Genomic DNA, 19,444 nt, shown 5'->3' with positions numbered 1-19,444 from the left:
TTTTGCTATATCCCATAAATTCTGGTATATTGTATTTTCATTTTCATTCATTTCAAAGTATCTTCTAATTTCTTCTGTGATTACAGCCTTGATTCACTGAGTTTTTTTGAGCATGTTGTTTAAAATCTACATTTACATGGACTTCCTAGGTTTCTTTCTGTTATTGATTTCTAGTTTCATTCCATTAGGTCAGAAAGGATACTTGGTATGATTTCAGTCTTTTTTATTCTATTGAGATTTGTTATATAGCTTAACATATGATCTATCCTAAATAATGTTCAATGTCAACAAGAAAGGAATGTGTTTTCTACTGCTATTGGGTGGTGTGTACTATATAAGTCTGTTAGGCCTAGATTGTTCTAGTGCTGTTCAAATCTTTTTCATTACTGATCTTTTTTTTTTAGTTCTTTTTTTTTTTAAGTTCTTTTTACCATTCTTGAAAATGAGGATAGAGTGAATTCTCAAACTCTTACTACAGAACTGCATATTTCTTACTTTAATTCTGTTAGTTTACACTTCACGCATTTTGAGGTTGTATTTTGGGTATGTATATAATTTTGATAACTTCTTGATGGAATGGCCCTTTTATCAAGATGTTAAATATTGTTTCTTATAATATGCTTCGACCAAAAGTCTATTTTGTGTTATATTAGTTTAGCTACCCCAGCTCTCTTTTGGTTACTATTTTCATGGAATATATTTTTTATCCTTTTACTTTCAACATAGTGTGTCTCTGGATCTCAAATGAGTCTCTTATAGACAGCATATAATTGAATCATGTATTTTTATCTATTCTATCACTATCTTTTAATAGTAAAGTTTAACCCATTTAATCCATTTAATCCATTTAATCCATTTTCATGAAAAGCAATTACTATTAAGGAAGGACTTACTTCTGCCATTTTGCTATTTGTTTTCTATAATACTTAAATATTTTTCATTTTTAATTTCTCCATAATCGCCTTCTTTGGTGATTAGTCGAATTTTCCTAATGTATTTAGTTTCCTTGTTGGATTTATGTTGGTGTTTTTGTTTTATAGAATTTTTCCTAGTGGTTCATTGGAGATTATAATTAACACCTTAACTTCATAAAAATTAAGTTTGAATTAAAATCAATGCAGTTTCAGTAGTATTAAAAAAAAACACCTCTGTTCCTTTATACTTCTGTTCCCTTCATGTTTTCATTTCTACAAATTACATATTTATCCATTGTGTGCCCATTAATATAGAATTATAATTTTATCCATTTAAAATTATATAGAAAAATAAGAGATGCAAAATAAAAATGCAATCATACTGACTTTTAGATCTATCTTTGTAGCTACCTTATTGTTTTTATTTCTTCATATGGCTTCAAGTTACTGTCTAATGTCCTTTCATCCCTACTTAAAAGACTACCTTTAGGATTTCTGATAGAACAGTCTGCTACAGATGGAGCCCCTCAATTTTTGTTTATCTGGAAATATCTTAATTTCTCCTTTATTTTTGAAGGACACTTCTCCAAGAATCAGAATTCTTGTTTGACAGGCTTTTTTTTTCCTTCCAGCATTTTAAATGTGCCATTCCACTGGCCTCTGGCCTCCATAATTGCTTTTTTTTTTTTTTAAGATTTTATTTTTTACTTGAGAGAGAGAGCACAGAGTGAGAGGAGAAGCAGACTCCCCGCTAAGCAGAGAGCCCAACGCAGGGCTCCATCCCCGGACCCTGAGATCATGACCTGAGCTGGAAGCAGACGCTTAACCCAATGAGCCACCCACATGCCCATGGCCTCCAAAATTTCTGATGAGAAATTGACTGTCACTTTTATTGAGGATCCCTTACTCATGATGAGTCACTTCTTTCTCACTGCTTTCAAGATACTCTTTGTCCCAGGCTTTCAATGATTTGACTATAATGTGTGGATCTCTGAGTTTATCCTGTGTAGAGTTCACTGAGTTTTAGTAAATTATAAATTCATGTCTTTCATCATATTTGGAGATTTTTAGCCAATGTTTCTTCAAATATTCCTTCTCCCCCTTTTTCTCTACCCTAGTACTCTTGGACTCCCATTATGCATGTATTTGTATTTGTGATTATGTCCCTCAGATCTATTAGGCTCTGTTCATTTTACTTCATTCTTTTGTCTTTCTGCTCCTCAGCCTGAATAATTTCAATTGGCCTATTTTTTTTAAGTTTTATTTTATTATGTTATGTTAATCACCATACATTACATCATTAGTTTTTGATGTAGTGTTCCATGATTCATTGTTTGCGTATAACACCCAGTGCTCCATTCAATAAGCGCCCTCTTTAATACCCATCACCAGGCTAACCCATCCCCCCATCCCCTCCCCTCTAGAACCCTCAGTTTGTTTCTCAGAGTCCATAGTCTCTCATGGTTTGTCTCCCCCTCCAATTCCCACCCCTTCATTTTTCCCTTCCTACTATCTTCTTCTTCTTTTTTTTTTTTAACATATAATGTATTATTTGTTTCAGAGGTGCAGGTCTGTGATTCAACAGTCTTACACAATTCACAGCACTCACCATAGCACATACCCTCCCCCATGTCTATCACCCAGCCACCCCATCCCTCCCACCCACCACTCCAGCAACCCTCAGGTTTTTTTCCTGAGATTAAGAATTCCTCATATCAGTGAGATCATATGATACATGTCTTTCTCTGATTGACTTATTTCGCTTAGCATAATACCCTCCAGTTCCATCCACGCTGTTGCAAATGGCAAGATTTCATTTTTTTGATGGCTGCATAATATTCCATTGTGTATATATACCACGTCTTCTTTATCTATTCATCCGTTGAAGGACATCTTGGCTCTTTCCATAGTTTGGCTATTGTGGACATTGCTGCTATAAACATTGGGGTGCACGTACCCCTTTGGATCACTAAATTTGTATCTTTGGGGTAAATACCCAGTAGTGCATCAATTGGCCTATTTTCAAGTTCACGGATTCCTTCCTCTGCTAGTTCAAATCTATTGATGAACATCTCTAATTATTTTTTCATCCAGTTATTATACTTTTCATCTCCAGAATATCTGCTTGGTTCTTTTTTATAATTCCTATTTCTTTATTGATAATCTTAATTTGTTGAGACATTAGTCTCCTGGTTTTAACTGTTTGTCCATGGTTTCCTTTATCTCTTTGAGAATATTTAAGATAGCTGATTTAGTTATTGTCCAATAAGTCCAACATTTAATCTTTCTCAGGGCCATTTTTAAAAATTTCTTTCTTTTTTTCCCCTTTTTAGTGAGACAAACTTTCTCTTTTCTCTTTGCCTGCTTTATGTTTTTTTGTAGAAAACTGGACATTTTAAATAGTTTAATGTGAAATAGAAATAAGATTATCTTCCCTCTGTTGGGTTTGTTGTAGGTTGTTCTTTCTTTGTTTAGTAGTTCTTCTAAACACATTTGAGTAATGTATGTATTCTTTGTCATGTGTGGGTACTGAACTAAGTGTTTCATTAGCTTACTGGTAAACTTATGTTTTCTCCAAGTTATCTTAAATACCTAGAGTCAAAAAAAAAAAGAAAGAAAGAAAGAAAGAAAGGAAGGAAGGAAGGAAGGAAGGAAAGGAAAAGAAGGGAAAAAGAAAAGGACAAGGAAAAGGAATAAAAAATACTCGTTTTAGCAGATGGGCTCTCTGTTGAAGTATTCCTTCAATGCTTACCCAGGCTGTTTACAGCTCTGCTTCTACTTTTAACTGTTGCCTGCACAGATCCTAAAGGTCAGCCAGAGATAAAAGATCAGGGTCTTCTTGGGTTTTCCCTGAGCATGTGCCTAGCTCTGGTCATACGTGTGTACTTCTTGATTCTGCAGTATATATAACAGCTTTGAAAAATTCTATTTCCCCCATGTATGTCTTCTTTCCCAGGCATTTTGGTTTGTCTAATGTTTGTCCCAACTGTTATTCACAGCTTCAGACAGTGGTGGCAAGTATATGCCTTTAAATGCTTTCAGTAAACACTGCCTCTAAGTGGTTCCAGCTGAGTGATTGCTTCAAGTCAGGCAAAACAAAGACAAGCCTTTGTGCTGGTTCTTCAAGAAGTCATCAGACAGGTCAAAACACTGAAACACAATTCTTTGAGAATAAGGTCCATATTGTTTTCTCTGGCACTAGCAATCTGCAGCACAAGTACAGGCTGCTCTCTTCATGGCCACCACTGATTTGGGGGCTAGAGAATGGCAAGTGGGCAATTTATAGTGCCACAGTGCTCTCTTAATGCAATACAACAGACTCTTCATTAACTTTCTCCCTAGTTGTTGTCTTTTACTAAACTCAGAGTTCTACAAAAGTTGATTCTGACAAATTTTTGCCAACATTTTTTTGTGGTGGGACAGAGCCCCAGAGATTTCTATTCTGCCATTTTCAGTGATATCCTAATTCTTATCTTTTCAAAAAAATGAATTTTAATAACAAGTATGAAAAATTCTGCTTTGAATTTCTTATTTCTTTTGAAATAAAACTCATCTACAGCACCTTAATCATTAAAATTTGAACTTAAAAACAACTTAGAAAGAATGAAAGGTGCTTACCATTCCTCAAGAGAAGTTTCAAACTGTCAAAATAAAAGATCTCAATAAAAATCAAATTTTAAATATCTCAAAAAATAATAGCAGACTAGCTTACATTTGAACTCACTGATAAAACTGTAAGTACTCCACTTCACAGACCCCATTATATTTTTGTCAAACTATACTCTGTTATTTCTAAAACAGATACACACTTCTACTACCTAGTCCTTTTATTACTCCCACCTAATTGTTCTTACCTTTCATCTGTGTTTCTAAATCTTACTCCTTCATCAAGGGGCCTGTTCAATGCCACTTACTCCCAAAAGACTTTCCATATAATCAGAAGTGCATTATATCTATTAAATTTTAATATATAACCAAAGAGTGGAAAACACTCTGGTAAGTTCACAAATATTTAGCTTTCCATAGTGTCCCTCTTTTAGACCATAAACTCCACGGCAGGAGTCATGTTCTACAGAATATTCTAAGAGTATCCTGGGCTATAAGAGACACAAGTTACCAAAAACACAAGGGATACATAGTCATAATTTTATGGGTTTCATAGATAATGTCTAATTCCAGATGTTAGTTGGGCATACATGATTACTTCTCTTCAATTCCCATGTCATCCAGTATTTCTGGAGAAAGGTATATATGTATGCCAATAAAATCACTGTGACATATATTTTAGAAAAATTCCCAGATATAGAAAGAAAACAGATGAGACTGTCAGTTAAAATAGAGCAAAGACAAATATAACTCAGAAGAAAAAATGAAGACCATTTCAGGGCAGGTAAAAGGCTTCTCTGTGGAGCTCATGAAAAATTCCTAGTATGTAAGAATAAGTAGGTGACAATCAAAGTAAATAACTGACGGCCTGCCTGTGGTGAGGTAGACTAGTATTATTGCTTTCCACTCTTAGAATCCAGAATACATGGCTGAGAAGATGCCTTCATGTCATTGCCATGAGAAGAACTCTCTAGCCACACTGGAGATCTGACTAGGATGGAGAGGCTAAGAATGGAAGTTGTGGTTCTAGAGAGAAACAAAACAGAGCCTACATAACTAGCAGAATCTCACATAGAAACAAACAAGTGGATAAAGGAAAAACAAAGGCTAATTCATCAATGCATGAAAATACTTGAGGGTGCTACAACAAACTCAAATGTATGCTTATTTAAGTAAAAAGACATTCCCTCAACTTCCTTTCCTGAACATATTACCTCCTATTTACAAAGAATTCCAGTATAATTTTTTATTTACTGGATAAAAGCCTTTAATGTAAGAAGGCTCTGACAGCTGCTAAAAAGCAAACAAATAACAGCAACAACAAAAACAACAAAACCAGCAAAAAACTTACGCTCACAACCAGTTATCAGTCTGGTCCATCATTTATAAATACAAAAAATAAAAAAGTATACAAATATTTGAGGAAAGATTAGAGTATTAAAAAAACAAGAAAATTTACTTAAGATGTAACATATACTGGAATGGATAAAAGTGATATAATAACAAATTCAAGGCATATATATATTTCTCCATAATATTAAAAAAATCGAAAGATGAAATTTAGTATAAGAATATTGTTATCCAAATATGAAAAAGACTGAAATAGTAACCATTTCATTATATATATATGATATATATGAGATCTATATATATGAGAATTTAGTTTATTGTAAATTTACATTACAAATCAAGAGATTTGAATATATATGAGATGTATATATGAGAATTTAGTTCACTGTAAAATTTACATTACAAATATATATGAAATATATGAGATATATATATGAGAATTTAGTTTATTGTAAAATTTACAATATATATATGTATGACACATATATATGTGTGAATTTAGTTTTTTGTAAAATTTACATTACAAATCAAGGGAGATGGACAAGTCAATGAATGATATAAGGATAGTTTAAACAATTATTTAGAAGAGATAAAGTACGTGCCTCATGCCATAAAGTAGTAAACTTCAGATTTGAAAAAGCCAAAGTGTAAAAAAGGAAGTACTGAAAATAGTAAAATATTTTAATAATCTTGATATGAGGAAAATTTTGTTAGATGATACAAAATTTGTCAGATAACAGATTGATTTTACATACAAATTTCTCTATGAAAGAGTACTATAAATAATTTAAAAATTAGTACAAGCAGAAAAAAAATTTTGTAACAAAAGAGATAAAGAGATAAAAGAGATAAAAAAATACTTCTACACATATATAAAAATTAACAAACACAAGAAAAAAATTGGGAAAACTATATGAACAGTAATTAACAGAAAATTAAAGCAAATGGGCAGAAAGCATAGGATGCTTTATTTATGTGTGCCAACTGATCTATATGTATTTATCCATATCTATGTATATGCACATACACTTATATACACACAGATGTATGTTAAATGAAAACTATATATATATATATATTAATATGTAAAAGAACCAATAATTTAACATTAAATTTTCACCAATTTGCCCATCTCCCTCATTACCTCATACTTAGACCGCCCTTCTAAACTAGTTTCAGTATTTGCTACACTGCTGAACTTTTCTTATGCTAACAGTATAATAGATTTAATGGAATCTAAAAAACTCTGAGGAGACTAAATTCATCTACATAATAAAAAAACTGATGAATGAGTTGTTTGAAATCCTATTACATTTTACATGTAATATTACAAGCTTATTCTAAAATGTATATGTACCAAGAATAATCAAAGAAGTATCAAAAGGGAAAAAAAGAGGGAACCACCATACCAGATAGTAAAACATATTATGAAGCATGTTTAGTAAAATAAGGTATTGTAATAGGTAAAATTAACCAGTAGAATGATGGAGTCAGGAATAGATACAATCATATATGAAAACTTGATATAGGATAGATACTGTACAGCTGATTTCTAAGAAATGACTGGATTTTGCAACAAAATTAATGCTGAGAAAAGTAATTTTTCATATTTTTATGAATGAAAATAACTACCTATTCCATTCTTTGTGTCTACACACAAAAATAACAATTTCACGTTGTTCAACAAATAAATCTCAAGCAAAAAACTTTATAATTTTAGAAGATATATAAGAAAATTTTTTTAGGACTCTGCAGTAAGAGTTGTTAAACATGATGCAAAACACTTCAAATAAAGGGAAAATGATAAATGTAAGTATATTAAAATTAAAAACTTATTTTAACTAAGAGATATCATAAAGTAAAAAGACAAGTCAAACTGAGAGGGTAACAAACTAAAGGTAGTAATTTGTTCCTACAGGCCAATAAGAAAATCCAAATAAACCCAAAAGAAAATGGACAAAAGATAAACAGGCAGAGAGGAGAATGAGCATTCAATGAGTATATTATTAGATCCTAAGCTAATTAATAATTAGGAAAATATTATCCCTTGGTTTTGGAAACTGGTAACACACTCCTGCATACTACAGAAACTTACCATCGGGCTGATTTATGTAACAGTTCTAAGAAGCCATGCGAAGTTGAAGTATCACAAGAATTATCTGATTGGGTTTAATCTCATAACCCAAAAGCCATGGTCATATTATTTTTTCTCTTTAACATCATTTACTTTCCTTTAATTAATTTTTATGTTCTCTTAAATAGTATTGTTTTATTAAAATAGTCTTCATTTTACAACAGTTTAAGACTTACAGAAAAGTTGGAAAGATAATATAGAAATTTCATACATATTCTGGACCACATTTTCCCTATTTTAACATCTTACATTAGGATAGTACATTTGTTACAATTAATTAAGCAGTATTGATACATTATTACTAACTGAAGTTTTTTGTTCCAATTTTCTTAATTTTTTTAATTGAGATAAAATTCATGTTTAGAACACGAGGCCTATTTGCGAGATACTGTAGAATTACAATGGCATTTTGAAGATAAAGCTTATCAACTAAAACATTTTGAGGAACAAAAGGCAAAATTGGAAGAAGCTAATGCAAAGCTTCAAGCAGACATAGACTACATGAATATATGATTTGCAAACATTTTCTCCCATTATGTAGGTTGTGTTTCACTTTCTTGATAATGTCCCTTGATGTACAAAATACAAGTTTTTAATATTGACGAAGTTCAGTTAATCCTTTTTTTCTTTTGTTACTTATGCCTTTGGTGTCATATCTAAGAATTCATAGCAAAATCCCAGGTCATGAAGATTTACCTCTGGGTTTTCTTCTATGAGTTTTATGGTTTGAGCACTTACATTTAAGTCTTTGATATATTTTGTACAAAGGAGGCATGTATATTCTTGGGGTCAAAGGTAAGATAATGGAGGATTAAAAATGACTCCCTTTGTCCTTTACACTTCCTTCCATTAACAGGCAAACCCTATTCTCCCAACCCTTAAATATTAACTGGATTTGGGATTTGTTGGACAGATGTATCAGAAGAAATATACAACTTCTAAGTAAAGTCTCAAGAGACCTTGAAGCCTCTGCTGTCACTCTCTTACTCCTCTGAGCTTCCCAATAAGATTAATATGAAAGCCCAAAGTTCTTATGGGAATTGGACTAAAAAACAAAAGATTCAAAATGCAAAGACAATTCTAATTCAGAGCAATATTATAGACTAAACTGTATCCCTCTAAAATGTGTATGTTGAAGCCCTAATCTCTAATGTGACTGTATTTGAAGATAGGACCTTGAAAGAGAAAATTAAAGTTAAATTATATCATAGGATAGGGTCCTAATCCAATAAAACTGGTGTTTTTATTAGAAGATGAAAAGACTCCAGAGCTCTCTCTCTCTCTCTCCATGTGGGCACAGAAGAAAGGCCATGTGAGAACACAGTGAGGAGGCCATTTACAAGCCAAGAAGAGAATCCTCAGTAGAAACCATAACACCACCCTGATTTTGGACTTCTAGCCTCCAGAACTGTGAGAAAATAACCTTCTGTTAAGTCTCCCAGTCTGTCATATTTTTTTTTATGGCAGCTTGAACAAACTAATACAGGAAAAAGTTTGGGATAGCTACCCAGGTCTACTTCTTATGGAAATCTAAGTACCTCTCAAAACTAAGAGCTCAGAGAGTAAAGCAGAGACGAGAAGAACCACAAATTAGGAAACTATCCCCAGGAAGCAGAACTGAGTCTTAAGCAAGAAACTTTTCTTAGACTCACATGTGGTAGGCCTAACACCATGTGCCCTCATAAATTTAGAATTTTAGGCATTAGTGAAAGATGTATCTTTCATTTCTCCCCTTTTTGAATAACAGTATTTACTGTGATAATTTTGTCCCTGCTCCACCATTGCTGGCAAAGTGTACAGGAGCAGTATTTAACATCACTTTAATTCACAGACTATCAGGTCAAAAGAAGCTGAAACCAGAGAACTTCATCTGCATCAGATCTGCTGCAGAACATATAATCATGGACCTCTGCATGATACCATAATAGAATAAAACTTTTGGGGAGTTGGTGATTATAGTCTGCAATTGGATGGGTTGTTAATCATGCTGTCAATGGACAAACTGATAGATTGATTGCTACACAAATTGTTCCCAAAGGATCACATCTCCTGGCATCCTCATCTTGTCTAATACTCTACCACATTAAAAGAGGGATTGATTATCTGCTTTGCTTTGGCCAGTAGGACTTGAGCAAACATAAAACAAGCAAATATTTTAAGCTCTTGCCCATTGAGATTTGTCCTCCTAGAACATTGTCCTAGACATGGGTGTGAGGCCATCTTAATCACCATTTCCAGTTAAGTTAGCAGATGTGTACATCCATATGATTGGCCCCAGGCAAGAACTCACAAATTTGCCCATCTGAGCTCAGAACAAATTGCTCAATGGTAATCAAATAAATGCTTGTTCTAGCCACAAAGTTTTAGAGGGAGACAGAGAGACAGAGAGAGAAAGAGTATGTGTATGTATGCCTATACCAAAAGATAGAAAAAACAATGCTTTATTTTTCTGAAGATATTTTCTTTAGAGTAATAGGGACCAAATCCAGATTGTAATGAAAAAATGAGCAATTGGGAGGTGAGGAAACAAATACTAAATTTAGGTAGTCCTTTTCAGATGTTAAGTAAAACAGGAAGAAAGAGGAAAAAGGGATATATTTAAAGATATGTGTGGGATTAAAAAAATTTTCTTGAAAACAAGAGAAACATCAAGAGGTTAAATGTTGACAGAAGTGAGTTAAGAAAAAAAAAGGAAATTTGGAAGATAGATATGAACACCTGATGGAACAAGATCCTTATAAAAGCTGAAGATGGAATGTAGGTAAGGGGAGTAGCCACTGATGGCGGAAGGAAATTTTCCATGGAAGGACAAAAGGAATAATATTTATGGAATTCAAGGATGTTCATAAGTGGGATAACAAGAGTTTGAAGCATTTCTGTTATCATACCTTCTATTTTCTTTCAGAAGTAAGAGATGAATGAGTAGTAAGGTAGAGGATTTGGAGACTTGAACAAAAGAGAGGACTAGAGTAGCCATCAGAGAATACTAGAGGAAGTTCTGGTTGACAAGCAATAATTTGAGAGCACTATTAAAGGTCCCATTGAGGTTGGAAACAATGAATGTATAACATCTCAAATTGGGATTATTGTGTAATGTTCTCTGGCACTATTCAGCAGCCTGGGGTGCAGGAGTGGCGATGGCAGACCATCAGAGAGATCTCATCAGGGCTGGCATTTTGTCAGACTAGAAGGATGGCAGGATAAAAAAGTAAAGAACCAGATATACCAATTAGTGAGTGTTTTAAGAGATGAATTCTTTAGTCAAGGAAGTAAAGGAAAATGGGGATGACAGAATGGGAAATAATGAATATTTCAGGATTTTAAGTGTCCTTAAGTTTCAAATGAAATATAATAGAATTAACAGAATTAGAGAACTCAAAGTATCAGAGATTTGGTCAGTAGGGTCAGATGATTAAATATTACTTTTCAGAATTGAAAACATATATGAAATGGTGTAAGCACAGCAAAATTTTATAATTGGAATCATAAGCATTTTAACAGTCATATTTTTTTTGGTCCTCATAGGTGAAATACTCTCAGGAATAGATGACACAGCATGGTGGAGAGCAGGATGTTCTGAGATCTCAGACACACCTGTCTGGGTGCTAGCTCTGCCACTGACTATGTGATCTCAGGGGAAATCAACCTCTGGAATCAGTTTCCTCATCTGAAAATGGGGATAATGGCAGTTTCTAACTCACAAGGTTTCCGTAAGTTTTCAATGAAATCATACATGATATACAGTAGGCACCTAATCAGTATTAGCTTTATCACTGTTATTGATAATAATATTATTATTTTTGTAAAATACATTCTTTATATTTTAAAGAATGATTTCTAAATACTTTCTCTCTATGTCATCCTTTCAAATCATGGTAACATTTTAATGATCTGTATTGATTAAATGGAAAAAATTTTCAGTTCAGTAGAGAAAACTCCAAATTAAATAAAGCCATCTCTAGGCAGTCTTAAAAATAGGTAGAAGAGAAATAAAACAAAACCTTTTACTTGTATGGGAAGATATCCAGGTAATTATTTCCATCATATTGCCATGTTTTCTGATTCTTTGCAAAAATATAGAGAACATGTTCATAGTAACTCTAAAGAATTTTCTTTTCAAAATTCAAAATTGCAATTAAACTGCTATGAATGCATGGACAAGCTTATGGTAGATTCATCTCTGTTAACCACAGGCTTGACAGTATTCATTCTGACTATAATGGAAACCACTGTGATTTAATGGGCAAACAAACTATAATGGTTGACCCAAAAAAGATTGATCTTTCACTCATTTAATGTAGTCCATACCCAAAGTAGATGACAGCTTTACAATTATTTATAGAGCTTTATCTAATAAAAGATTAAGATGATCCTGATTAAAACAAACAAGCATTCTCCCCAAAAGAAACCCCACAACCATCAATAGTAGCCCCCAGCCCTAGGAAACTAATGTGCTGTCTCTACAGAGTGACCTATATAGGATATTTCACATTAATGGGATCATACAATGTATGGTCTTTTGTGATTATGGAAATGATTACACAACTCTGTAAATACACTAAAAACCACTGAATTCTACACTTTATTTTTTTAAAGATTTTATTTATTTATTTGACAGAGAGAGAGAGAAACAGAGAGAGAGGGAATACAAGCAGGGGGAGTGGGAGAGGGAGAAACAGGCTTCCCACTGAGCAGGGAACCCAATGCGGGGCTCGATCCCAGGACCCCGGGATCATGACCTGAGCCAAAGGCAGGCGCTTAATGACTGAGCCACCCAGGTGCTCCTGAATTCTACACTTTAAATGACAAACTTTATGGTATGTAAATTACCTCAATAAAGCTATTTTAAAAATCAAGCAGTTTATAGAAAAATACAATTGACAATTTAGACAAAAGTGAAAAGACTTCAATTAAAAGAAGAAAAACTGCAGACCTAGAAAGGGCAACACTTTCTTTCTCTTTGTCTTTGACTCCACCCCAAACCCATCATAAATGTACTCCTTGCAGTCCCCAAGAAAAACCCAACAGGTAAAGACAGTATATGGGACTACAGACAATGAATGAATAAAATTCAAAAATGTTAAACTCCTCCCAAAGGTACAATCTGCTGATAAGTTTTATTAGATTAATTCCTTTTAAGTGGTAAAAATGTTGAGAAGAAATGTCCTTTTTCTGCATTTTGTTCAGGCATTCTAGAATTATCAAAATGCACCCACACATTTACAAAAATTTGGTATTTTCTCAGGAATAATTGTATACTTTAACTATTTCTAACACAAGTAACCTACTCTACTTGAAACTAGATTTTATGCTTAGATTTAAATTCTGAATTATGATCTACAGGAAAATATAATACATAATCTTTTCACAAAAACCCACATATGTTTACCTTTTTGGAAGTAACAGATCCTAGTAGCTTTTGTTTATCAAAAAAATCACAAGCTATGGGCGCCTGGGTGGCTCAGTTGGTTGAGCGACCGCCTTCGGCTCAGTAATGATCCTGGAGTCCTGGGATTGAGTCCCACATCAGGCTCCCTGTTCAGCGGGGAGTCTACTTCTCCCTCGACCCTCCCCCCTCTCGTGCTCGTTCTCTCGCTCTCTCTCTCTCAAATAAATAAATAATCTTTTAAAAAAGTAAAAAAAATCACAAGCTATATTTTTAAAATTTCCTTTAAGTCCTATTTCTTAATTTTCTTTAAATTTTTCAATAAAGAGGAAGAGGAGCAAGATGGCAGAGGAGTAGGAGACCTAAATTTCCTGTGGTCCCAGGAATTCAGCTAGATAGGTATCAAACCATTCTGAACACCTACGAACTCAACAGGAGATTGCAGAAAAGAATAGCAGCAACTCTCTGAACAGAAAAGTAACCACTTTCTGGAAGGTAGAACATGCAGAGAAGTGAATCTGAGGCGATATATGGGAAGATAGACCGCGAGGGGAGGGAGCCTCCATCAGCCACTACCAGCAAGTGATAGAGCTGTGGAGCACAAAATTGGAACTTTTAGAAGCCTGCTCTGCTGAGGGACATCGCTCCAGTGGCTAAACAGGGGGTGGAACCCTCGCTGGGACAGTGTGGTCTCAGGACCCTCAGGGTCACAGAAAGACCAGGGGTGCCTGAGTGTGGCAGTGCTCCCAGGTATCGAGCAGGGAAGCCAGTTGCAGAGATGGAGCCGAGGAGTGGGCTCTCAGCTCCGGGTGGCCATAAACCGTGATCCGTGGCACAGTTGGGCCACTGATCTTCCAGTAGGGACCCAACAAGCAGCAGATCCAGGGAGACTCTCCTTCCTCCCCCGGGAGAAGCGGTGAGGGAGCGCACCACAGGACTCTGCTGGGTTTGGAGACTCCAAACGGGGTCATGTGCCAGAGATAGAAACGCTTGGTCACAGGCCGGGTGAGCACGGAGTGCAGCAGGAGACTGGGGAGACAGGAGTGATTGACTGCTTTTCTCTGGGGGCACAATGAGGAGTGGGGCCCCGAGTTCTCGGCTCCTCCGGGAGGGAGACTGGGAGGCCGCCATTTTCACTCTCATTCTCCAAAGCTGTGTGGAAAGCTTGCAGGGAACAAAAGCTCCCGAGAGCAAACCCGAGCAGATTATTTAGCCCAGCCCCTGGTAAGGGCAGGGCAATTCTGCCTCCAGCAAAGACATTTGAGAACCACTGCAACAGGCCCCTCCCCCAGAAGATCAGCAAGAATAGCCAGCCAAGACCAAGTTTACCGATCAATGAGAACAACAGAACTCCAGCACTAGGGGAATACTGCACATAGAATTCATGGCTTTTTTACCATGATTCTTTAGTCTTTCAAAGTTAATTTTTTTAATTTTTTTCTTTTTTTTTTAATTTTTCTTTTTCCCTTTTTCAACCAATTTCTTATCAATCCCTTTTTTAAAAATATTTTTTATTTTTCATTTTTAGAGTCATATATTTTTATTTTTCATTTTTAGAGTCATATTCTATCCCTTCATAGTAGTTAACCTTATTTTTGGTATATATATAAATTGTTCTCTCTTTAAAATTTTGGGATACAGTTGCTTCTACCAGACCAAAATATACCCTAAATCTCTAGTGTATGGCTTTGTTCTAGTCTCCTGCCTGATCACATTCTCTCCTTTTTTTTTTTTTAATTCTCTTTCTTTTTTCAACCAACTCCTTATCTTATCAATTCCTTTTATAAATTGTTTTATAATTTCCATCTTTACACTCATATTCCATCCCTTCATTGTATTTATCCTTATTTTTGTATATATATAAGTTTTTCTTTCTTTAAAATTTTGGGAGACAGTTTTTCAAACAGACCAAAATACACCCAAAATCTAGTGTGTGGCACTGATCTATTCACCAGCCTGATCATATTTGATCATATTCTTTTTTTTTTTAATCTTTTCCTTTTTCTTTTTTTCTTTTTTCTTTCTTTCCTTTTCTTTTTCCCCGGTTTCAGGTCTCTTCTGATTTGTTTACTGTATATTTTTCTGGAGTCATTGTTACCCTGTTAGCATTTTGTTCTCTCATTCATCTATTCTCCTCTGGACAAAATGACAAGATGGAAAAAAATCACCTCAAAAAAAAAAAAAAAAGAACAAGAGGCAGTACCGACTGCCAGGAACCTAATCAATATGGAAATTAGTAAGATTTCGGAACTCGAGTTCAGAATGATGATTTTAAAGATACCAGCTGGGCTTGAAAAAAGCATGGAAGATATTAGAGAAACCCTTCCTGGAGAAATAAAAGAACTAAATCTAACCAAGTCGAAATCAAAAAGGCTATTAATGAGGTGCAATCAAAAATGGAGGCTCTAACTGCTAGGATAAATGAGGCAGAAGGGAGAATTAGTGATACAGAAAACTAAATGATGGAAAAAAAAGAAGCTGAGAAAAAAAGAGATGAACAACTACTGGATCACGAGGGCAGCATTCGAGAGATGAGTGATACCGTAAGACGAAACAATATAAGAATAATTGGGATCCCAGAAGAAGAAGAAAGAGAGAGAGAGGGGCAGAAGGTATATTGGAGCAAATTATACCAGAGAACTTCCCTAATTTGGGGAAGGAAACAGGCATCAAAATCCAGGAGGCACAGAGAAACCCCCTCAAAATCAATAAAAATAGGTCAATACCCCGACATCTAGTAGTAAAACTTACGAGTCTCAGAGATAAAGAGAAAATCCTGAAAGCAGCTCGGGAGAAGAGATCTGTAACCTACAATGGTAGAAATATTAGATTGGCAACAGACCTATCCACAGAGACCTGGCAGGCCAGAAAGGACTGGCATGATATATTGAGAGCACTAAATGAGAAAAATATGCAGCCAAGAATACTATATCCAGCTAGGGTGTCATTGAAAATAGAAGGAGTGATAAAAAGCTTCCAGGACAAACAGAAACTAAAGGAATTTGCAAACACGAAACCAGCCCTACAAGAAATATTGAAAGGGGTCCTCTAAGCAAAGAGAGAGCCTAAAAGTAACATAGACCAGAAAGGAACACAGACAATATACAGTAACAGTCACCTCATAGGCAATACAATGGCACTAAATTCATATCTTTCAATAGTTACCCTGAATGTAAATGGGCTAAATGCCCCAATCAAAAGACACAGGCTATCAGATTGGATTAAAAAACAAGACCCATCGATATGCTGTCTGCAAGAAACTCATTTTAGACCCAAAGACACCTCCAGATTGAAAGTGAAGGGGTGGAAAACCATTTACCATGCTAATGGACACCAAAAGAAAGCTGGGGTGGCAATCCTTATATCAGACAAATTAGATTTTAAACCAAAGACTGTAATAAGAGATAAGGAAGGACACTATATCGTATTTAAAGGGTCTATCCAACAAGAAGATCTAACAATTGTAAATAATATCTATGCCCCTAACATGGGAGCAGCCAATTATATAAGCCAATTAATAACAGAATCAAAGAAACACATCGACAGAAATACAATAATAGTAGGGGACTTTAACACCCCCCTCACTGAAATGGACAGATCTAAGCAAAAGATCAACAAGGAAATAAAGACTTTAAATGACACACTGGAACAAATGGACTTCACAGATATATTCAGAACATTCCATCCCAAAGCAACAGAATACACATTCTTCTCTAGTGCCCATGGAACATTCTCCAGAATAGATCACATCCTAGGTCACAAATCAGGTCTCAACTGGTACCAAAAGATTGGGATCATTCCCTGCATATTTTCGGACCACAATGCTTTGAAACTAGAACTCAACCACAAGAGGAAAGTCAGAAAGAACTCAAATACATGGAGGCTAAAGAGCATCCTACTAAAGAATGAATGGGTCAACCAGGAAATTAAAGAATTAAAAAAATTCATGGAAACAAATGAAAATGAAAACACAACTGTTCAAAATCTTTGGGATGCAGCAAAGGCGGTCCTAAGAGGAAAGTATATAGCAATACAAGCCTTTCTCAAGAAACAAGAAAGGCTTCTGGGCGCCTGGGTGGCTCAGTCGTTAAGCGGCTGCCTTCGGCTCAGGTCATGATCCCAGAGTCCTGGGATCGAGTCCCACATCGGGCTCTCTGCTCAGCAGGAAGCCTGCTTCTCCCTCTCCCACTCCCCCTGCTTCTGTTCCTGCTCTCGCTGTCTCTGTCTCTGTCAAATAAATAAATAAAATCTTAAAAAAAAAAAAAGAAACAAGAAAGGTCGCAAATACACAACATAACCCTACACCTAAAGGAGCTGAAGAATGAACAGCAAATAAAGCCTAAACCCAGCAGGAGAAAAGAAATAGTAAAGATCAGAGCAGAAATCAATGAAATAGAAACCAAAAGAACTGTAGAACAGATCAATGAAACTAGGAGCTGGTTCTTTGAAAGAATTAATAAGATTAATAAACCCTTGGCCGGACTTATCAAAAAGAAAAATGACCCAAATAAATAAAATCATGAATGAAAGAGGAGAGATCAAAACCAACACCAAAGAAATACAAACAGTTATAAGAACATATTATGGGCAACTATATGCCAACAAATTAGAAAATCTGGAAGAAATGGATGCATTCCTAGAGACTAATAAACTACCAAAACTGAACCAGGAAGAAATAGAAAACCTGAACAGACCTATAACCACTAAGGAAATTGAAGCAGTAATCAAAAATCTCCCAACAAACAAGAGCCCAGGGCCAGATGGCTTCCCAGGAGAATTCTACCAAACATTTAAAGAATTAATACCTATTCTTCTGAAAATGTTCTGAAAAATAGAAATGGAAGGAAAACTTCCAAACTCGTTTTATGAGGCCACCATTACCTTGATCCCAAAATCAGACAAAGACCCCATCAAAAAGGAGAACTACAGACCAATATCCCTGATGAACATGGATGCAAAAATTCTCATCAAAATACTAGCCAATAGGATCCAACAGTACATTAAAAGGATTATTCACCATGATGAAGTGGAATTTATTCCTGGGCTGCAAGGTTGGTTCAACATGTGCAAATCAATCAATGTGATACAATACATTAATAAACGAAAGAACAAGAACCATATGATCCCCTCAATAGATGCAGAAAAAGCATTTGACAAAGTGCAGCATCTTTTCTTGATCAAAACTCTTCAGAGTATAGGGTTAGAGGGCACATACCTCAATATCATAAAAGCCATCTATGAAAAACCCACAACGAATATCATTCTCAATGGGGAAAAACTGAGAGCTTTCCCCCTAAGGTCAGGAACATGGCAGCGATGTCCACTATCACCACTGCTATTCAACATAGTATTAGAAGTCCTAGCCACAGCAATCAGACAACAAAAAGAAATCAAAGGCATCCGAATCAGCAAAGAAGGAGTCAAACTCTGACTCTTTGCAGATGATAGGATACTTTATGTGAAAAACCCAAAAGACTCCATGCCAAAACTGCTAGAACTCATACAGGAATTCAGTAAAGTGGCAGGATATAAAATCAATCCACAGAAATCAGTGGCATTCCTATACACCAACAACAAGACAGAAAAGAGAAATTAAGGAGTCGATCCCATTTACAATTGCACCCAAAACCATAAGATACCTAGGAATAAATATAACCAAAGAGGCAAAGAATCTGCACTCAGAAACTATAAAATACTCATGAAAGAAATTGAGGAAGACACAAAGAAATGGAAAAAACGTTCCATGCTCATGGATTGGAAGAACAAATATTGTGAAGATAGATGTCAATGCTACCTGGAGCAATCTACACATTTAATGCAATCCCCATCAAAATACCATCAACTTTTTTCAAAGAAATGGAACAAAGAATCCTAAAATTTCTATGGAACCAGAAAAGAGCCCGAATAGCCAGAGGAATGTTGAAAAAAAAAAGCAAAGCTGGCAGCATCACAATTCTGGACTTCAAGCTCTATTACAAAGCTGTCATCATCAAGACAGTATGATACCGGCACAAAAACAGACACATAGATCAATGGAACAGAACAGAGAGCCCA

General features: G+C 35.2%; 1 protein-coding gene across 1 annotated transcript in view; it reads right to left on the bottom strand.

Annotated features, from left to right (window-relative positions):
* CCDC178 (coiled-coil domain containing 178) overlaps positions 1-19,444 on the bottom strand; it is a 414,615-nt gene that overhangs the window by 354,807 nt on the left and 40,364 nt on the right. Inside the window, exon 4 of the mRNA XM_032421225.1 lies at positions 4,533-4,555. Coding sequence (XP_032277116.1) covers positions 4,533-4,555 — 23 coding nt within the window. The remainder of the gene's footprint in view (positions 1-4,532; positions 4,556-19,444) is intronic.

Source organism: Phoca vitulina, unplaced genomic scaffold (assembly GCF_004348235.1).
Source record: "Phoca vitulina isolate PV1807 unplaced genomic scaffold, GSC_HSeal_1.0 scaffold24, whole genome shotgun sequence".
Lineage (NCBI taxonomy): Eukaryota > Metazoa > Chordata > Mammalia > Carnivora > Phocidae > Phoca > Phoca vitulina.
The sequence above is the reverse complement of the archived record's forward strand: the minus strand, read 5'-3'. Positions and strand labels throughout refer to the sequence as shown.